We start from the raw sequence: 22,622 nt of genomic DNA on the forward strand, positions 1-22,622 counted from the left end.
TGCATGAAAGTGAAAAGTGAAAGTGAAGTCGCTCAGTCGTGTCCAACCCTCAGTGACCCCATGGACTGCAGGCTCCTCCATCCATGGGATTTTCCAGGCAAGAGTACTGGAGTGGGGTGCCATTGCCTTCTCCGAATTTGTCTGTCTAAATCCCACAATAACATTCATAGTCGAGACAGTATTCAGTAGATTTCCTTTGCCTGCTGCTGCTGAGTCACTTCAGTTGTGTCTGACTCTGTGCAACCCCATAGACGGCAGCCCACCAGGCTCCCCTGTCCCTGGGATTCTCCAGGCAAGAACACTGGAGTGGGTTGCCATTTCCTTCTCCAATGCATGAAAGTGAAAAGTGAAAGTGAAGTCGCTCAGTCGTGTCCGACCCTCAGCGACCCCATGGACTGCAGCCTTCCAGGCTCCTCCGTCCATGGGATTTTCCAGGCAAGAGTACTGGAGTGGGGTGCCATTACTATTGCTTGATCTAGAAGGCTGCCAATAACCCACTTATCAAATATAATACAGTATAAAACTTTGTTGTCACTCAGAACTTAAAAAAGAGACTGAGGTTGCCACTCATTATGTCTGAAAACCGAAGACCTCAATTCAAGACCAATATAATTTACCTGAATCTAGGAAGGCCACTGCAAAGCCACATTCACAATGTTTCCAAATATCCAAGCTATCTGCTTCACCTACCATCTCTGTCTTAGTCTTTAAAATGTTGGTTGTGATATATATTGCAAAGAAAAATAGGAGAAATGGAAACAAGAAACCTCCCACTTTTATTTTATCTCCAATCTAAAGCTTCAGACTTAATCCATTCACAATGCTAACAAGTACTCCATTATCAACTGCTGGTGGTTTAGTCACTAAGTCAAGTCTGACTTTTGCAACCCCATGGATTGTAGCCCACCAGGCTCCTCTGTCCATGGAATTTTCCAGGCAAGAATACTGCAGTGGGTTGCCATTTCGTTCTCTAGAGGATCTTTCTGACCCAAGGATCGAACCTGGGTATCCTGCATTGCAGGCAGATTCTTTACTGGCTTTACTGACTTAGCTATGAAGTTGCTCAGTCGTGTCCAACTCTGCGACCCCATGGACTGTAGCCTATCAAGCTCCTCCATCCATGGGATTTTCCAGGCAAGAGTGCTGGAGTGGATGCCATTTCCTTCTCCAATGCATGAAAGTGAAAAGTGAAAGTGAAGTCGCTGAGTCGTATCTGACTCTTCGCGACAGCATGGACTACAGCCTATCAAGCTCCTCCATCCATGGGATTTTCCAGGCAAGAGTGCTGGAGTGGATGCCATTTCCTTCTCCAGGGATATTCCAGACCCAGGAACCGAACCCAGGTCTCCTGCATTGCAGGCAGACGCTTTACTGTCTGAGCCACCATTATCAGACAGTGCATACTTTAAAACTGAAGCTGTACTGGCACAAATCACCAACAGCCTTGCTGTGACCCACACGTTATTCAATCAGCATTTTCTGTTTACTACGTTTACAAGAGGAAAGGCACACCATAAAAAGTTTTACTACCAAAAAGAACCAATACATAATCTTACAAAAAAAAACAGAAAGCTGTCATTCAGTCTCCTGATACACTTCAGTTACAGCCATGAGAAACTAAAGCTTCCAATCAGGCTTCTGAGACCCAGACCCAAGCATGTTTTCCCTTCTCTGCCTAGCTGCACTTTGGGTTTACTCACATATCAGTTCCAACTTTACTCACATAAAGTTCCACTTTGGGTTTACTCACATATGTGAGTAACGGAACCAAGTTAAAGGTTCCGTCTTCACTAACACTATATTCTAGACAAGTTGACTTTCCCATCTTCCCGAATCTAATCCTGTGCCCTGTGCCCTTGTTTCAAACATTCACTCTTCCTAGATTGGAGGTGGGCTCCTCCCACCTCACCCATCAAAACGTTACCCTCTACAAGGCTCGTTCAAATTCCACATCCTTCAGAAAGTACAGGCATTCCCTTTTATCCTTGGTTTTTGTTTTCCTCAATTTCAGTTCCCCTTGGTATGAAAATACTATTAGATGGAAAGTTCCAGAAACAAACAATTTGTGAGTTTTAAATTGTATGCCTTCCTGAGCAACAAGACAAAATCTCAAGCTATCCTGTTCCTTCCTGCCCAGCAAGTACACCATTCCTTTGTAGGACATATCCTACCATCAGTCACTTTAGTCGTCTGTCAAGGTATCACTGTTTGTGTTCAAGTAATTCTCATTTTACTTAATAATGGCCCCAAAGTGCAAGAGGGATGCTGGCAATTTGCATATGCCAAAGAGAAGCTATAAAGTGCTTGCTTGGAACAGGCAACAAAGATCTGGGATTTGAGTTCAACAGGTGTATGGAGTTCTCCTTTCCCTTCTTGGCTCCTGCCGTTTCTGGGTCCAGCGATCACTTATCTTATTAAAGGCCTCCTATTTGGCCCTTGTATACTCCAACTCCTTACAAAGTTTATCTCCAGGAGGCTCCAAGAGTTCCAAACCAAACTGATGTTACTACAAGGGTGGAAGCTGCTTTCAGATATGTAATACCTCAGCTTAGATCAAGTAGAGAGAGACTTCTGCTCTGCTAGGCAGGACTACGCCCATGCACAGCAGAAAGAAGTTACAGAAGAAAGAGACCTCTGCCCCAATTCCCAAGAAGTATCTTCTGTATGAAGTCTCTCAGGGGAGTCTTAGGAGAAGCACACTGACTGAAACTGCCCACCCTGGCCAGGCACCATAGCAACCATTTGTGTGAGTTATTTTATGATAGAAGGTCCTAGTAAGGAACACTGAACTAATAAGCCACCAACAACCAGAAGAGTCTGGGAAAGGTCAAAGGGAGACGCCATGTTTCTGACCATGTCCCCAAACCCTTCTTGCTGGCATCCGTCTTGGCTGAGCAATGAGTATGCCAACCAGGAAGGACGAGTCAGACTGATTAGCCAAAGACAACCCGGAAACTAATCCCATCACCATAAAACCGAGACTGGGAGACACCAGGCAGAGCAGTTCTCCCAGATGCTCTCCGCCTGGGCGCCCTTTCCAATAAAGTCTCTTGCTTTGTCAGCACATGTCTTCCTCAGATAATTCTTTTCTGAGTGTTAGACAAGAACCCACTCTGGAGGCCTTAGAGGGGGTCCCGCTTCCTACAACGGGTGAAAAGTTAAAAAGTACTCAACTTGATAAGGAAAGGAAAAAAAACAGTATGTGGAGGTTGCTAAGATCTACAGTAAGAACCAATCTATCTGTGAAACTGTGAAGAAACCAAAAGAAACTCATGCTAGTTTTGCTGTCGTGCCTCAAACGCCAAGTTATAGCCATAGTGCATGAAAAATGCTTAGTTAAGATGGAAAAAAACATTGTATCTGCACAATAGCATATTTTGGGAGAGAAGGAAAGACCACATTCACATACAGGCATACCTTGTATTAATGTCCTTTATTGAGTTTTTAAAAATTGAAGATTTTGTGTCAGCTCTGCTTGGAACAAGTCTATTGGCACAATTTTTCCAATACATTTTCTCAATTCATGTCTCCGTATCATGTTTTGGTAAATTTCACAATATTTCAAACCCTCCACCAGTAAAGAGATTACAATTCACTGAAGGCTCAGACAGTAGTTAAGGGTTTTTAGCAATAATGTATTTTTAAATTAACATATGTACCTTGTTTTCTTTTAAATATAATGCTGCACTGCACACTTAACAGACTATAGTGCAAACATACTTTTATCTTCACTGGGAAACCAAGAAGTTCTTGTAACCTGCTGTATTGCAACATTTGCTTCATTATGGTGGTCTGGAATCCAACCAGCATTTATCTCCAAAGTATGCCAGTAACTTTTATTACAATATATTGATATATATGTTCTAAGTTACTGTTGTTAGTCTCTCAATGTACCTAATTTATAAATTAAACTTTATTATAGGTATGCATGTATAGGAAAAACACAGCATACATAAGGTTAGGTACCATCCACAGTTTCAGAAATCTACTGGGGTCTTGAAACATATCCCCCCTGAATAAGGGGGGACTGCTGTATTTCTTCTCTGGATCTGATCTCATTAGCCTCATCTTTCCATTTCCCTCTAGTAAGAAAACTCAGCTACACATAAATCACATGACAATTTCACCACAATATCAACTGTATATGCATGCTCAATCATGTCCAACTCTTTGTGACCCCATGGACTGTAGCCTGCCAGGCTCCACTGTCCATGGAATTTTCTAGGCAAGAACACTGGAGTAGGTTGCCAGTGCCTACTCCAGGGAATCTTCCTGACCCAAGGGTTGAACCTATGTCTTTTACGTCTCCTGAAACAGCAGGCAAATTCTTTACCAACTGCGCCACCAGGGAAGCCCATGATATCATGTACTTGCACACGTTTAGGGCCTCACTATGGCAACATCATTTCTCCTCAAAACACCCGTCTGACTTTTCTGTTCTCTCTTCCTCAGCCCATTGTCAGCCACACGAACCTGCATTAGTCAGCTGAGGCCACCATAACAAAACACCATAGACTGGGTGGCTTAAAGATCAGAAAGTTATTTTCTCACAGTTCTGAAGGCTAGAACTCCACAACCAACATGCCAGAAAACTTGGTTTCTATTGAAGATTTTTTTCCTGTCTCCAGGGGAATCTTACCAACTCAGGAATCAAACCCAGGTCTCCTGCATTGCAGGAAGATTCTTTACCAACTGAGATATGAGGGAACATGAGTATATAAATCATTACAGAGTACTAAGCAGAGTTCCCTGTGCTATACAGTAGGTTCTTATTAGTTATCAATTTTATATATAGTAGTTTGCATATGTCAATCCCAATCTCCCAATTTATCCCTCCCCAACCTTTCCCCCTCGGTAACCCTAAGTTTGTTTTCTACATCTGTGACTCTATTTCTGTTTTTCAAATAAGTTCGTTTGTCCCATTTTTTAAGATTCCACGTATAAGCAATTTCTTAAATTACCACTGAAATACTTACTTCCTCCTCTTCTGAATCACCATCATCATCATCTTCTTCTTCCACATCTTCTGCAAGAGGTGGAGGTAAAGGACCAAGAACACCTTCCTCCATAGGATTAACTGGTTCTTCCACCATTTTAAGGGGTAAAGGGGGGCCAATTAATTCATCATCAGAAGAGTCAGAACTCTCGTCACTTTCACTGCTACTTGTATCCCTGAAAATACAGAAACAGAAACTCATTGCCTTTGCTGCAAAAAAGAACATACTCTGGAGAGAGTATTGATTTCTCAGGAAGCTCTGTTTTTCCTTTTAACACTGAGTTTTTTTAAATATTTTTAAATTTGTAATCCAAACATTGTGTGGCTCAAATATTTATCTTTTGAATTAAATATATATTTCTTTCTTAAGTAATGTCAAAAAACACATTTTAATTGTTAATTGTATGATTAAAAAATAAACAAAAAAATTTTGATTATATTTTTCAAACATATTCATTTTTTTCAGGCAGAGTGATATTCTTTCATCTATTATTGTTTGAGGACATGTTTTGTATGAGTTTTTTCTTTGAAATTTTGTGAGTTGTATATTATGGTCCACGATATGGTCAGTCTTGCATATTTTATGTAAACTTGAAAAAAATAAGAATTCCCATTGTCGAGCTGAGTGTTCTGTAGACGTCAATCAAAGGTATTGGGTGAAGGCATCCTTAAGGTCCTTTCTCTCCTTGCTGACTCATAGCTCACTGTCCATCAGTCACAGACATGAACACTGATATCTCACACTAAATGCAAACATGCCTATTTCTCCTTTCAGCTCTTTCCCTTTCTGCTTCAGATGTTTCAAAGTTCTAATGCTAGGAGATGCACATTCAGGATTACCATGTGTTTCTCAAGAACTGCCTTCAAATACCATTTAATTTTAAGAAAGTAAAAAACTTCTCTTATCTATCCTATCTAAATACAGTTAAAAGTCAAAGACAAAAACTCAGAGCAATTGTATGTTAGAGGCCCATCAGATAATCCTCATGAACCAGCAGAACAACTGTGGAAGAAAAACTACAGAATACTACACCGTAACAAAGAAAACCACAGAGAGAACCAACGCCTCTATTCACTGTGTGTGAATACAATCCCTGTCACAGGAGCAAATAAAGTAAGAAATGAGTATTACCGCAAAAGGTTTCAATACATTGTCTGAAATACAAATTATTTCTCAGTGCTAATCCAAGTATGCTGAGTTGCTAAAATTGTTAAATGTAGCTTCCTTGGACTGTAAAAGATACCTTATTCTAGGCAGTATCCTATTGAATCTCAACTATTTTTCAACCCAATACATCAGCTGCTGCTGCTGCTGCTAAGTTGCGTCAGTCGTGTCTGACTCTTTGCGACCCCATAGATGGCAGCCCACCAGGCTCCTCCGTCTCTGGGATTCTTCAGGCAAGAATACTGGAGTGGGTTGCCATTTCCTTCTCCAACAACACATCAGAGGACTGTCATAAATGAGGTGAAAGTGTCAGTCACTCAGTCGTGTCAGATTCTTTGCAACCCCATGGACTGTAGCCCACCGCTTCTCTGTCCATGGGATTCTCCAGGCAAGAATACTAGAGTGGGTTGCCATTCCCTTCTCCAGGGGATATTCCTGACCCAGGGATCGAACCTGAGTCTTCTGCATTGCAGTCAGATTCTTCACAGTCTGAGCCACAGGGAATCCAACAGGGACTATTATATACTCTCATTAAAGTCTTTATCAAACACCTCTACACATTCTGTAGCAACCACCATCCACCATCCCCCTACTGCCTACCCCTTCCCAGAAGATTGAGAATTGCAATTTTAACAATTAATCTATCAAATAATTTTACAGGAGTCAAAGTGTCTTTGCCATCTAATGAAGTATCTTCACTATATAAGTTCCATGAAGGCAGGAATTTCAAGTCTGTTGTGTTCCCTGATGTGCTCTATCAGCTAAATGATGCTTGATATCAATAACAACTGAAAAGGAACTTCCCTGCCAGTCTAGTGGTTAAGACTCTATGCTTCCACTGCAGAAAGGGCACAGGTTCAATCGATCGTCAGGGAATTAAGATCCCACGTGCTTGTACTGGTGGTTTATTCACTAAGTCGTATCTGACTCTTGTGACCCCATGGACTGTAGCTCACCAGGCTCCTCTGTCCATGGCATTTCCCAGGCAAGAATACTGGGGTGTGTTGCTATTTCCTTCTCCAGGGGATCTTCCCGACCCAGGGACCAAACCCCAGTCTCGTACATTGCATGAGGGTTTTTTACCACTGAGTCACCAAGGATTTCCATATAACACAGTACTGACTCCTTGGTTACAGATGTAAAAAGATTTACCTTACTATTTTGTTTCCCAAGTCCCCAGTTGTCTCACCAACCTTACCCACTAATCAGAAAGTAGGGCAAAAGAGATTTCTAAGCAGTTTTCCTATGAGATGACAGGTGTTCTTCACTGGCTTTCACTCTCTCTCTCCACCCCTCTCTCTCTGCCTCATTGTTTTTCTCTTTTGAGCTCGGTGCCCCCATGCTGCTCTTGGGAACACAGGCTGAAATGATCAGCTTTTGGCTGGGCTGTGGGGCCTTTTCTGGCACCAGTACTACAAACAGTTTTTATTACAGGCTGAATTATGTCCTCAAAATATTCATATATTGAAGCCCTAACTCGCAGTACCTCAGAGTATGACTACATTTAAAGACAGAGCTTCAGAGAAATGATTAAGCTAAATGACGTCTGTAGGGACGGGCCCTATTATAACTGATGTCCTTATAAAAAGAGAAAACTTGAACAAAACTTAGGCAGAAGACAACGTGAAAAAATAGGGAGAAGACGGCCATCTACAAGCCAAGAAGAGAAGCCAGTGAACCCCACCTTCATGTTGATCCTGGACTTCTAGCCTCTCGAACTGTGGGGGAAAAAACTTCTGTTGTTTCAGCCATCCAGTCTGTGCTAGTTTGTGATGAGGGCCATTACAAACTAGTACAGCAGCATCTTCCTTTCTTTTCTCCCCTTAATTAGCCAACTAAAGAAATATATGGAACATCTGCCATAAGCAAGATTTTGTGCTGGACACAGAGAAAGCTGGAAAAAAGTACAGGATAAAGAGAAACGTAAAACGCTGGGCTTCCCTGACAGTTCAGTGGTTAAGAATCTGCCCACCAATGCAGGAGACAAAATTTGATCCCTGGTCTGGGAAGATCCCACATGCTTTGGGGCAACTAAGCCTGTGCACCCCAACTACTGAGCCCCAAACCTAGAGCCTGTGCCCTGCCACAAGGGAGCCACTGTAATGAGAAGCCCACACACCGCAACCAGAGAGCAGCCCCTGCTCACTGCACCTGGAGAAAGCCCGCACACAGCAACGAAGGCCCAGAGCAACCAAAGAGTGAATTCTCAAAAAACAGTCTATATAACCAATTTGACAATTTAAAACATACCTCAACAACAGAATTCTTGTATTATTCCACCCAGATTTGGAGCCTCTTGATGAAAGTGAAACTGGAGAGTGAAAAAGTTGGCTTAAAGCTCAACATTCAGAAAACTAAGATCATGGCATCCAGTCCCACCACTTCATGGGAAATAGATGGGGAAACAGTGTCAGAGTTTATTTTTATGGGCTCCAAAATCACTGCAGATGGTGACTGCAGCCATGAAATTAAAAGACGCTTGCTTACTCCTTGGAAGGAAAGTTATGACCAACCTAGATAGCATATTCAAAAGGAGAGACATTACTTTGCCAACAAAGGTTCGTCTAGTCAAGCCTATGGTTTTTCCAGTGGTCATGTATGGATGTGAGAGTTGGACTGTGAAGAAGGCTGAGTGCCGAAGAATTGATGCTTTTGAACTGTGGTGTTGGAGAAGACTCTTGAGAGTCCCTTGGACTGCAAGGAGATCCAACCAGTCCATTCTGAAGGAGATCAGCCCTGGGATTTCTTTGGAAGGAATGATGCTAAAGCTGAAACTCCAGTGCTCTGGCCACCTCATGTGAAGAGTTGACTCATTGCAAAAGACTCTGATGCTGGGAGGGATTGGGGGCATGAGGAGAAGGGGACGACAGAGGATGAGATGGCTGGATGGCATCACTGACTCGATGGACGTGAGTCTGAGTGAACTCCAGGAGTTGGTGATGGACAGGGAGGCCTGGCGTGCTGCAATTCATGGGGTCACAAAGAGTTGGACACGACTGAGCGACTGATCTGATCTGATACCTATTTATACTGCTTGAAGTTCTCAGTAATTATGTTATATAGTATTAAATTTCACTTTAAGGTAATTTTAATTTTAATGGCTGCTTTCTCCTATCACTCAGTAAACTTTACAATGTGCCACTGTTTAAATTCTTTCTCAGTTATAAAGGATCCTATCAAAAAAAGTTATCATGAATACGGAGTTTGGGGAAAGGGACAAAAGATGTGAACGACAAAATGAACATGAAAAAAATAACCAACTTGTCAATCTTTCCAACTTTACACAGTTATACTCTGCAGTCAAAAGGCATAGATTTTAATGCTACATCTGGAATACTTTAGAAAAATTTGATTGATTCACAATGTGACAAAGGACTTTGTTGTGGTCCTAGAAATCTACAACTGCTTGAAATGGGAGAAATCATGCAAGCTTTTTAGTATGAGGAACTCTGCCTAAATTGTGTTACTAACACTTAGAAAATGGCAGTGAAGACAAGCACCTGGAAGATGATTTAGAGCAAGCTCTGGCCACATTCGAGCCTGAAGATGTCGGTTCAAGATCTTCATTTTGCCTTCTTAATTCTTTCTCTCTGTTCATTTCTTCCTCTCTTTCTCTTGCTTCTGAAAAGATCATAATAATTTTTTTCAACAGTTAGACTTCAAAATTTATTATTTAAAATGTTGAAAACTAACAAAATTACAAAAGATATAACACAGAAGTGTTACCAGTAATAGCAAAAGACTATCACTCTAAATGCCCAACAATGAGAAAACCACTGAATTTATTGTATATCAACATAGTAAAAAATACAGCCAATAAGAATAATGATAGAAGGGAATTCCTTGTTGTCCCATGGTTAGGACTTGGTGTTTTCACTGCGTTGGCCCAAGTTTAATCCCTTGTTGGGGAACTAAGATCCTGCAAGCCACATGGAGTGGCCAAAAAATATATATATATATTTTTTTTTTCTATATATATATAGAAAATATACAAATCTGGGAAAATATTAACAGACAAGCTAAGCAAAATTACCATGTGAAGAGTATATGAACCACGAGTGCAGTATGTAAAAAGATGTGGCAAGTGACAAGAAAGTGTTCAAACATAAGATTTTAGGTAACCTCACTTTTAAATATTTTAAACTATAAATTCAGCACTCCCTTCTTTTCTGACTTTTCCAAACTGGATTTTTGGCCAGAGACTTGACACCAAAATTATGAGAAAAACTGAGTTACATCAAGTTTCCAGAGTTTTTACCTTGGAAAGACAAAACAAATTTATCCAAGGAAATCTAATCTTTCTCCTCTGATAATTTCATTCAGCAACTGGAGGGAACATAGGAAGGAAATTAATTATACGAATAAGGCTTGTTCTTGATTGCTACCATCCTCAATAACCTGAGATAATCTTTAACACTTTTTAAAAAATTTAATAGTGAAGAATAATACACTCAAAGTTAAGCAATATCAAAGGGGACTTACTGGAATGCTGCACTATTTAGGGTCTTTTGTTGCTAGGATAGACAGGGTGCGTAACTAGGAAATAGGCAGCAAGCATCAAAAACTAGTCATTCATTTCAAACATGGAAGATTAAAAAACTCTCCAGGAAGATGTAAGGCACAGTCACATTAATTTTTTTGTGCTCTCCTCTGGGCTGAGGTGGGTCAGGAGTTAACAGTTCTGCACTCTGATGCTGGGGAGGTTGAAAACAGTAAGAGAAGGATAATGCCCAAATTTAAGAGTGAGCCTGCTGGGCTCGTACCTTCATCCTGCCTCCCCAATAATTCCCTCTGTACCCTCCAGGGTGAGGGAGGGCGGGGAAGCTGAGAGAGGCTGGGGAGTAAGGCGGGGAGGCCACACTTGTGGACTGCAGACTCAGGTCTTAGGGGCAGTTCTGACACGGATCAGGAATCAACCCTAAGGCACACATCATTAGTCACCTATTAGCAGCCACTTCTCCCTTTTTCCTTGCAAAGGAAACCACAATTCTCCTGATCCTGGGTCCCTTCCTGTCTAGAAGAAGTAAAGTTTGACTTCAAGTGAACCATAGTGAACCTGCAAGGGCTGTTTTTGCAACTGATGTACCACACTAATACCAGCTAATAACATATGAGAGGAAGTCAGCTAGAGGTACATTTGAGAAAGGTTCTCTTACTCCTGAAGAGTTACACAAAAGTCTTTCAGCCTGTGGATGTGATCATCTGTATGTTAACAAAATTTTGAGTCATGAGGACAGTGGGCTTAGGATAAGACAACACTCTATAGCTGCCAAAGCAGAAAAAAGGGGAAAAATCTTTAAGTCCTTTATATCAGGATTCAGAAGATATAAGAGTCCCATTCCAGAGCTCTTGTCATGGTGTGATACTAAACTTTTCTTATTTAAGCCAATTTTTATTAGGTCTCCTATGACTTCTTTGGAATGAAAACAGTGACAGACTTTATTTTCGTGGCTCCAAAATCACTGCAGGCGGTGACTGCAGTCATGAAATTAAAGATGCTTGCTCCTTGAAGGAAAGCTATGACAAACCTACATCGTATTAAAAAGCAGAGACATCACTTTGCCAACAAAGGTCTGAATAGTTAAAGCTATGGTTTTTCCAGAAGCCATGCATGGATGTGAGAGTTGGACTATCAAGAAGGCTGAGTGTCAAAGAATTCATACTTTAGAACTGTGGTGTTGGAGAAGACTCTTGAGAATCCCTTGTACTGCAAGGAGATCAAATCAGTTAATCCTAAAGGAAATCAACCCTGAATATTCATTGGAAGGACTGATGCTGAAGTTGAAGCTCTAGTACTTTGGCCACCTGATGCAAAGAGCTGACTCACTGGTAAAGACCCTGAGGCTGGCAAAGATTGAAGGCAGGAGGAGAAGGGGACAACACAGAACAAGATGGCTGGATGGCATCAGGACTCCATCACCGACTCGATGGACATGAACTTGAGCAAACTCCAGGAGATGGTGAAGGACAGAGAAGCCTGGTGTGCTGCAGTCCATGGGGTCGCAAAGAGTTGGACACGACTACGCAACTGAACGACAACAACAACAATCTTTCTAACAATCCCTGAAGCAGAAACTTTTTTACTTCAGCTTGAATGGGGTATAATTGACAAAACTGTAAGATAGGTAAAGTGTACAATGTGATAATTTGGTACAAATACACCCTGAAAAAGAATTCTTCCCATGGAGTCAATGATCACAACCATCACCCCACATATTTATCCCATGTTTCTTTTTTTTTTTTTTGGTAAGAACAATTAAGTTCTACTATTTTAGCAAATTTCAACTATATCCAATACAGCTGAAGTAAATACTACTATCTTAGCAAATTTCAACTATATCCAATACAGCTGAAGTAAATACTACTATCTTCACTTAATAGTTTAGGAATCCAAAGCAGAGAAGTAACAGCTACAGTTAGAGCAAAGTAGTCAACTGAGGCTCCACAATTTTTCTTTCCTTGATGTAACCAGACCTTCTGAAGCCTGTAAAATTATCCAATGAGTACCACCCACTTTATAAAGCAGTGACCCTGCCTCTCTCCCCAAAGGGCCATAAAGTACAGCCCTTTATTTGCTTACCTGTCCCCAGACTATTTGGAAACTATGACCCACCCACCTATCTAGAGTTCCTCCCCAGTGGATGAATGTTCCAAACTACTTGCCCCATCCAGGTGAATTATCTTTTTAATTTAGATGTTCTAATTTTATTTATTTTTTAGCCATATTGGGCAGCATGCATGATCTTAGTTCCCTGGCTAGGGATCGAACCTGTACCCCCTCCATTGGAAGCAATGAGTCTTAACCACTGGACCACAAAGGAAGTCTCTAACTTTTTAATTTAAAATTTAACTTTTTCATTTTTTACAATAGTAAAGATTTTCTACCCTGAGGGGTTCCTGTCATCACCTGCTGCTTCATTAAAACGAGAAGAAAAAAAAAAAAAAGCAAAGACATTTGTGAGGAAAAAAAGTATTTTTTTACTCACTGTCTACTAAGGACAAACCAAAATGAGACTAATTCAATAAACTGCAGCTCCCTGACCAAGGGGATCATTTTTGTGTATTTTACCAAGAGTAGGACCAAGCTCACTGTACACTGTAAAACGAACAGGAATCCATGTATTCTGTAAATACTGTAAAGATGCTCTGTATGTTCTATTGGCAAAAGTGAATTAACTTACTCCCCAACACCTTATTTTATTATTTTAAGTATCTCAATTTATTGGTATCTCTCTACTCTCAGGTAGCTAATAGTTTTGGAGAGCCATTCTGCAAAAGCATCCCAGCTGTATGCAATTCATCCAGGATAACAGCAAACTATCTAAAACTACCATGTCCCCACTGGGCTGATTCGCACAAATTGCAGATTCACATGAATGTAATTTAGCAGCTGAAAAATCTCACTTTCATTATATCATAAGCATTACAGGAAGAAATGAGTGTTAAAATAACATGCAAAGGAAATCAAACTAATAGAAACAAGCTAGAATGATGTTTTAATCATATTCTTTTTTTCTAGTTGCTCAGTTGCATCCAACTCTTTGTGACCCCATGAACTGTAGCCCACCAGGCTCCTCTGTCCGAGGGGATTCTCCAGGTAAGAATACTGGAATGGGTTGCCACTTCCCGACCCAGGGATGGAACCTGGGTCTCACCCATTGCAGGCAGACTCCTCACCATCTGGGCCACCAGGGAACCCACTTGCTAAATGTTTCTGCCATTCTAAAACGATTCAGTAGGCTCCCGATTTCATGAAAAATTATATTTAATTTTAAATGTTTAGTGTAAAAATGACTACAAATAAAAAAATAAGATCAGGATTATCTGACATTAGTTACAATTCTTTATTAACTATTTAGAGATGTAACTACTATATATCAAGTTCTGCGTTAAGCTACTCTAAGTATAAATATGAAAAACAAGGTTATCAAGACATGAACAATACTAAAATAAATTTATAATAAAGTATTATTTAAAAAATGTAGGGAACAATTACGTCCAGAAGAGTTTTGAATACCTAGAAAAGGTAAAATATGAGGTGAGGCCTTAAAGGATAAGGTAGGATTTAGCTAAGTAGGAAGACAATTTCAAGGTAAAAAAAAATTTTAAGCTTTTCTAATTTCTAAAACCTCTGGGACAATTATTCTTTCCAAGATAATTAAATCATCCATTGAAATCATCTTAAAATCCTATCTCAATATCTTCTCAAGGAACTTTTTTCCAGTCAGGTAACAGAAGGTTCATAATCCATTGAAACCATGGCCACACTCAAAATACGCATTTGAATAAAAGACATTTTCTTCCCCATCTATGTCCTCACAGTATATTAGTTCTAAAAGAGTCTATGTCTTTCACATGTCCAAAACCTACTAACAGCTTTCATAAACATAAAAAATACTTCAAAAACAATTTGTCACACTATTTTCTAACATTTTTGGTAACACGTATTTTACTCAGGCTTTATAGTATAATTCATCCTTTCCATTAGAGCACTTAAAAACCAAAACTTCACATCTGCATACACAGTTAAATCTGCCATTAGAAGGGACCAAAAGTTCTTATTTTCCTCAAGTCTGATGTCAAAGTTCAAGACGACTCCAATACCTATCATTAAGGCCCATATCAGAATTTGTTAACTTTTAAGAAAAGGAAAACTTTGGCTTCTTATATTTAGATGCAAGGGTAGAAACAGGAATCTAAGCCCAAGAATGTAACATGAAGTCAAGAAAGTTCAACCCATTTAATTCATCCACAAATAACAATAGGAAAACAAGGCCCTGAGATAATTTTTCAAAATTTTAGAACTCTAATATTTGAATTCCACCTAAGTGCTACATGAATGCATATTTTACTAAAAAAATGATAGGAATTAAAAGTGATATTTACAACATTACTGTTTAAAAAGTACCATGCCCAACATCTTAATCCCTTCAAGAAACCTTAAGGGACCTTATAATAAATAAAGGAGACCTTATCATTGTCAACAAACAGATGGGGAAATTAAGGATCTGAAATTTGAAGATCCATCCGATGTTATTCATCTAGTAGAATATGGGTCTAACCCTTAAAGCTGGGTCCTCCAACTTCAAATTTCAAACTCTTTACAATCATCAAGCCATTTAAAAAAATTCTCCAGGGGCTTCCCTGGTGGTCCAGTGGTTAAGACTCCGAGCTCCCAATGCAGTGATGAGGGATTCAATTCCTGGTCAGGAAACGAACATCCTGCATGCCATTCAGCGTGGCCAGAAGAAACACACACACATTCTCCAAAGATGCAGGATTTATTTTTTTAAAGACAATATTGCAGTTTTAAATTCAATTCAATCTGCATAAATAAATACTGAGAACCTATCTTTCGAGGCATGATAATGCGGACTATAAAACTGAGGTAGGGAAATACGACAATCACTATTCAAAGCATTTGGTATCACACGCTGGAGAGCTAAACTGGAACAGTACAAAGGTTCACTGAAACGTTCAATGATGAAGTGCGAAATACATTTGTACATATGCTACAGAGAGCATGTCTCTACATGTTGTTTGATGATACTAAATTATTTAATATTTTTAGGTATAGTAATAGGATTCTAGTTAAGATTTTTCAAAATCCTTATCACTTAAAGACATACAAAAATATTTATGGGTGAAGTAATGTATCCAGGATTTTTGTCAAAGCAATCTGAAAGGAGAAGTAAATGGAAATAACACTGGCCATACAATAGTTAAATCTGTGTGACAGGAATACGGGAGTTCATTCTTATACTTCGTATGTAATTGAAACTTCAGGTAATAGTTGAAGCTTTTTTAAACAATACACATTATATGTAGATACCTGTCTTTTTACCACAAACACACACACACAAATCAAAAACTATTATTCTTCCAAATTCCAAAAATCATGCTCACTTCTCAAATGTGAGATATTACTGCTATATAATTTATCATTTTAAAACAATGATAAGTACTGGAGCAACATTCACTTAAATTCTTCCAGGAGTCCTGTCTCTGGTTCCGAGTGCCTTCTGCTCTATCAGTTTACATCTATCCCTTCTCTAGTAGAAGAATGATCTGAATCAGATCTAAAGAAAGCAGTAGAGGAGACAGTCAGCTCCAAAGATCCTGAGGTAGTAGCTAGAACTGCCAACCACCTGGCATCAAACGACAGTCTGGAAGTTAAGGCCTTCATTAAATGTCTGAGACAACTCATGAATGCAGGGATTCAACAGCGCCAGCCCCATTCACTGGATAGCTCAATTTTCTATACTGTCTGGGTCAACGATCAGTGGTGTACACAACTCTGAGAGCCACCTCTCGCTCAGCCTTCCAAATACTGGTTCCACTGTAAGCAGGAAAGAAAAAACGAAATGAGAATCAGATAGAGGGTGAAGAAGAAAAGAAACCACTATTCTGATTCTTTTTTAATATTTATTTATTTGGCTGCATTAGGTCTTAGTTGTGGCTCAAGGGTTTAACTGCCCTGAAACATGTGCAATCTTCCCAGACCAGGGACTGAACCTGCAGCCCTTGCATTGCAAGGTGGATTCCCCACCACTGGGCCACCAAGGAAGTCCCTATTCTGATTCTTATAAATTAATTTTGAATCCTTGTTGGTTCATAGCTCACACTTCTGACAGGTTTTAGAACTCAGACCCTCTTACCCTACTTACATACAACTTTTATCATATTTAAAAAATGAGACTAAAAAAAAAAAACTGCTTCCAAAGGAACCAGCACATGTGAACTTTTAACAATTTAAAATTTTTTTTTCAGTCTTATAATTTTACAACTGGTAACACACTTGTGTAAATTGGATACTGTATCTACACAAATAAGAAAGCAAGTAACTGAACTTCTTACCCAGTGTTTTCCGACTTCTTTCCACTGCTGTTCTTCGAGTTTGTTCAAACATTGCTTCCAAATCAAATGTGCGAGCTTTTTTTCCTAAAACAGGAATAAGTAGCAGACTGTGAGTTTCTTGAACTAAGTTGGCCAATGTTCAATACTTACATACTGATGTATTAATAACCACTTAAAGTCTATCTAATTTATAGCACAGCTACCAAATAACCATAAAATATCAATGAAGAAAACGTTTACTGCCCAGGGAATTTTTTTTTAAATATTTATCATTTATTTGGCTGCACTGGATCTTAGCTGTGGCACTCTGGATGTTTAGTTGCAACATGCAGGATCTAGTGCCCTGACCAGGGATCCAACCCAGGCCCCCTGTATTGGGAGCTCAGAGTCTTAGCCACTGGATCACCAGGGAAGTTCCAACTCCCCAGGGAAATTTAATTACAATCTCATCACTAAATAACATTAACCAGCCAACTTTCTCATCCTCCTGTAATTTATCTAGACTCCACTCTTTGAAACTTCAACATGGGGTACTAGGCAGAATAGAGAATGTTCATATCGTAATTCCTGAAACCTGTGAATACATTACATTTACAGGGACTATGTACATTAATTAAGGTTATAGACTCAAAGACTGAGAGATTATCCTGGCAAGCCCAGTCTAATCATAGAAGGTCTTACAAGAAAATGTAGAATAGATGCAGAATAGATATGGCAGAAGTCAGAGAGACTTGAGATGGATCGCAGTGCATTGGAAGATGAAAGGGGCAAGAAGACAAGCAATGCAGGTATCAGAAAGAGGTAAGAAACTCCCACTTGAAAGCCAGTAAGCAAACAGGGGTCTCAATCCTAAAACCACCAGAACTGACATTCTGATGACCTGGATCTGCTTGGAAGCAATGTTATATTTGATTTTACTAGTTTTTTTTTTTTTTTTCTCAGTACTAATACCTATTCTGTGTTAGTTAGAATGTGGTAAAAATGCTTTCCTTACACACTGCTGCTGCTGCTAAGTCGCTTCAGTCGTGTCCAACTCTGTCGACCCCATAGACGGCAGCCCACCAGGCTCCCCCGTCCCTGGGATTCTCCAGGCAAGAACATGCCATTTCCTTTTCCAATGCATGAAAGTGAAAAGTGAAAGGGAAGTCGCTCAGTCGTGTCCAACTCTAGCGACCCCATGGACTGCAGCCCACCAGGCTCCTCCGTCCATGGGATTTTCCAGGCAAGAATACTGGAAGCGGGTGCCATTGCCTTCTCCGTTTCTTATACACTACTGATTGATATAAACTGAAACCACCTTTCTGAAGAGCATTATGACAACAAATACAAAGAAGTTTTAAAAGCTATATACTCAATTTTTTGTTACTTTTTAATACCTATATATTTTATCAAAGTAGTCCCTCCTGTAGAAATCTACCCTATGGAAGTATACATAAAACTTCTTTTACAAAAGGAGATAAAAGAATTATTTATAAAAATGTTTATTTTAGTATTACTGATAAAAGAACTATGTGAGAGAAACCTTAAAATGTTACACATTATAGTACTTCTATCTACTATTCAACCCATCAGAAGACATGCTTTGGAAGAGCATTTTTATAAAATGGAAAAATCCTCAAAATATTAAGAATTAAACAAATTCCATATAATTAAGAATAAAATTGTACATACATACATATGATCTTAATGTTATTAATACACAACAGAAAAAAACTGGAAATCAAACAAATTTTTATGCCTTGATTTTTAGCTCATGAAATTATGAATGATTTTACTTTCTTCCTTCTCATTTATTGGGTTATTTATATTAGGGAGAAAGCTATTAAAAGGAAATGCAACAAAAATAAGTAACATGATACTGTGTACAAAAATAAGTACGTAATACTACATTTCATGCAGAGATGGGCACAATAAAAGACAGAAATGGTATGGACCTAACAGAAGCAGAAGATATTAAGAAGAGGTGGCAAAAACACACAGAAAAACTATACAAAAAGCATCATCACAACCCAGATAATCACAGTGGTAAGATCACTCACTTAGAGCCAGACATCCTGGAATGAGAACTCAAGTGGGCCTTAGGAAGCATCACTATGAACAAAGCTAGTAGAGGTGATGGAGAAGGCAATGGCACCCCACTCCAGTACTGTTCCCTGGAAAATCCCATGGATGGAGGAGCCTGGTGGGCTGTAGTCCACGGGGTCGCTAACAGTCGGACACGACTGAGCGACTTCCCTTTCACTTTTCACTTTCATGCATTGTAGAAGGAAATGGTAACCCACTCCAGTGTTCTTGCCTGGAGAATCCCAGGGACAGGGGAGCCTGGTGGGCTTCCGTCTATGGGGTCGCATAGAGTCAGACATGACTGAAGCGACTTAGCAGCAGCAGCAGCAACAGTGGAGGTGATGGAATTCCAGCTGAGCTATTTCAAATCCTAAAAGATGATGCTGTGAAAGTGTTCCACTCAATATGTCAGCAAATTTAGAAAACTCAGCAGTGGCCACAGGACTGGAAAAGGTCAGTTTTCATTCCAATCCCAAAGAAAGGCAATGCCAAAGAATGTTCAAACTACCGCACAATTGCACTCATCTCACATGCTAGTAAAGTTATGCTCAAAATTCTCCAAGCCAGGCTTCAACAGTATGTGAACCGAGAACTTCCAGATGTTCAAGCTGGTTTTAAACGAAAAGGCAGACGAACCAGAAATCAAATTACCAACATCCGCTGGATCATTGAAAAACCAAGAGTTCCAGAAAAACATCTATTTCTGCTTTATTGACTATGCCAAAGCCTTTGACTATGTGGACCACACCAAACTATGGCAAATTCTTCAAGAGATGGGAATACCAGACCACCTGATCTGCCTCTTGAGAAATCTGTATGCAGGTTAGGAAGCAACAGTTAGAACTGGATATGGAACAACAGACTGGTTCCAAATAGGGAAAGAAGTACATCAAGACTGTATGTTGTTACCCTGCTTATTTAACTTACATGCAGAGTACATCATGAGAAATGCTGGACTGGATGAAGCACAAGCTGGTATCAAGATTGCTGGGAGAAATATCAGTAACCTCAGATATGCAGATGACATAACCCTGATGGAAGAAATCAAACAACTAAAGAGCCTCCTAATCAAAGTGAAAAAGTTGGCTTAAAATTCAACATTCAGAAAACTAAGATCATGGCATCTGGTCCCATTACTTCATGACAAATAGATGGTGAAACAGTAGAAACAGTGACAGACTTTATTTTGGGGGGGCTCCAAAATCACTGCAGATGGTGATTGCAGCCATGAAATTAAAAGACACTTACACCTTGGAAGAAAAGTTATGACAAACCTAGACATCGTATTAAAAAGCAGAGACATTACTTTGCCAACAAAGGCCCATCCAGTCAAAGCCATGGTTTTTCCAATAGTCATGTAAGCTGAGTGCCAAAGAATTGATGCTTCTGAACTGTGGTGCTGGAGAAGACTCTTGAGAGTCCCTTGGACTGCAAGGAGATCCAACCAGTCCATTCTAAAGGAAACCAGTCCTGAATATTCACTGGAAGGACTGATGCTGAAGCTGAAACTCCAATACTTTGGCCACCTGATGTGAAAACTTACTCATTTGAAAAGACCCTGATGCTGGGAAAGATTGAAGGCAGGAGGAAAAGGTGATGACAGAATAAGATGGCTGGATGGCATCCCCAACTCAATGGACGTGAGTTTGAGTAAACTCCAGGAGTTGGTGATGGACATGGAGGCCTGGCATGCTGCAGTCCATGGGGTCGAAAAGAGTCAGACACGACTGACTGCACTGAACTGAATATTACAGAAGCATACAGCACTTTTGTAGACATGACCTCCTAGGAGATAATAAATATGTCGTTCAAGACATTAACCAAATACATGAATGTATGAACGAACAAACAAGAGACTCCAAAGTGAAGACTTCGGAGTAGGAAAGAAGACTAACCTACAAAGACCCACTGTATAGCACAGGGAACTATATTCAACAGTTTCCAATACCTTATAAGGGAAAAGAATATATTAATATGTATGTGTGTGTGTAAATGAATCACTGCGCTGTACATCTGAAATTAACATGACATTATAAATCAACTATATTTCCCCTTAGCTCAATTGGTAAAGAATCTGCCTGCAATGCAGGAGACCTGGGTTCCATCCCTGGGTTGGGAAGATCCCCTGGAAAAGGAAATGGCAACCCACTCCAGTACTCTTGTCTGGAGAATCCCATGAACAGAGGAGGCTGGTGGCCTACAGCCCATGGTGTCACAAGAGCCAGACAGGACTTTGCGACCAAACCACCAATACTTCAACAAAATAAGAGATTTAACTATTATAACATCACTTAATAGCCCACTTGATGCCAAAAGGGCCATCTTATTACAGACCAAAATCAGTGGCTGGCTCTTATCCTCAGGACGCAGAGAAACAACTCTCTCCATTAACCAACACCTTCCACCTCGTGGGTCAGGCAGCAATCTTTTTTTTCACTAACCGTCCCGTAAAAAGTGTCACCTGGGCTGGTCTCAGGAGACAGAGAGGAGTTAGAAAACAGATGGGGAAGAGTGTGAGTTGAAATTGCAAGATACCCACACTAGAGCTAAAAGTATTAATAAAGAGGACTAGGCACAGCGGAACGTCGGAACACAAGGGACAGCTCGGATGTCTCTCCCAACCTGCGACTCTTAAAACCTCTGCAAAAGGAGACCATGTCTAGGGCAGTCACTCACCGAACCCCGTGAAGCCCATGGTGACCGCCAGCTGCGGGTCTGGTCCCGAGGCGTCTGAGCCTGTCATTTGAGAAAGAGAAAAGGGAAAAGGCCTTGTCAGAGGGCGAAACCAGCGCCGCCCGCCCTGCCCGGCCCATCCTACAGGTGCTCGCCTCACTGAACCCACCATCGCTGGGCCCCGGGCGCTCCATGCTCGGCCGCCCTCCAAGAAACCAGCAACAACCGCAGCACAAAACAGCTGCCGAAGACCCGGCAAACCGGGCAGGAAGTAACGCCTTCAAGCGTCAGCGTCGCCGCCAAGGCCAAGAGAGGCGCCTTGCGCGGAGGGACACAGGCCTCCCTGGGCTGCGCCGCCCTAGCGGGCTGGCGAGGTATAGGCGCCACAGAGCCGGGTGTCCAATTAAACCCGTTATAAAGGGATTATCGGGGGTTTCTATGAACTCTTTTTACTTCCTAAAATGCATTTACCGACCAAGTGGCACTTAATCCTCAGAATTCTAAAGTGAAAGTGAAGTCGTGTCCGACTCTTTGTGACCCCATGGACTGTAGCCTACCAGTCTCCTCCATCCGTGGGATTCTCCAGGCAAGAGTACTGGAAGGGGTTGCCATTTCCTTCTCCACCGGATCTTCCCGACCCAGGGATCGAACCCGGGTCTCCCGCATCCTAGGCAGACGCTTTAACCTCTGAGCCACCAGAATGGCTTCAAATTTCACATCACAACTAACCTTTAAGAAAGTTTTGGTATGCTGTCAGAGAAGAATATTCACAAGTGTCTATAAATGTTAAAATACTCCCTTCTTCAACTGTGTAACTGTGTGAGGCCCCCTTTTCTCCATATACTTCCACTAAACAACATATAACAA

General features: G+C 40.6%; 1 protein-coding gene across 2 annotated transcripts in view; it reads right to left on the reverse strand.

Annotated features, from left to right (window-relative positions):
* The window catches only part of WDR70 (WD repeat domain 70), a 280,280-nt gene extending 258,248 nt beyond the window's left edge, over window positions 1-22,032 (reverse strand). For both annotated transcript variants that reach the window (XM_010853759.1, XM_010853760.1), the window contains exons 1-5: window positions 21,925-22,032; window positions 21,759-21,818; window positions 17,019-17,102; window positions 9,662-9,782; window positions 4,977-5,172 (exon numbers count right to left, since the gene is read on the reverse strand). In XM_010853759.1, the coding sequence (XP_010852061.1) occupies window positions 4,977-5,172; window positions 9,662-9,782; window positions 17,019-17,102; window positions 21,759-21,818; window positions 21,925-21,949 (486 nt within the window). In that variant the 5' untranslated portion in view covers window positions 21,950-22,032. The remainder of the gene's footprint in view (window positions 1-4,976; window positions 5,173-9,661; window positions 9,783-17,018; window positions 17,103-21,758; window positions 21,819-21,924) is intronic.
* Between the last annotated feature and the right edge of the window lie 590 nt (window positions 22,033-22,622).

This window comes from Bison bison, unplaced genomic scaffold (assembly GCF_000754665.1).
Source record: "Bison bison bison isolate TAMUID 2011002044 unplaced genomic scaffold, Bison_UMD1.0 scf7180017864331, whole genome shotgun sequence".
Taxonomy (NCBI): Eukaryota; Metazoa; Chordata; class Mammalia; order Artiodactyla; family Bovidae; genus Bison; species Bison bison.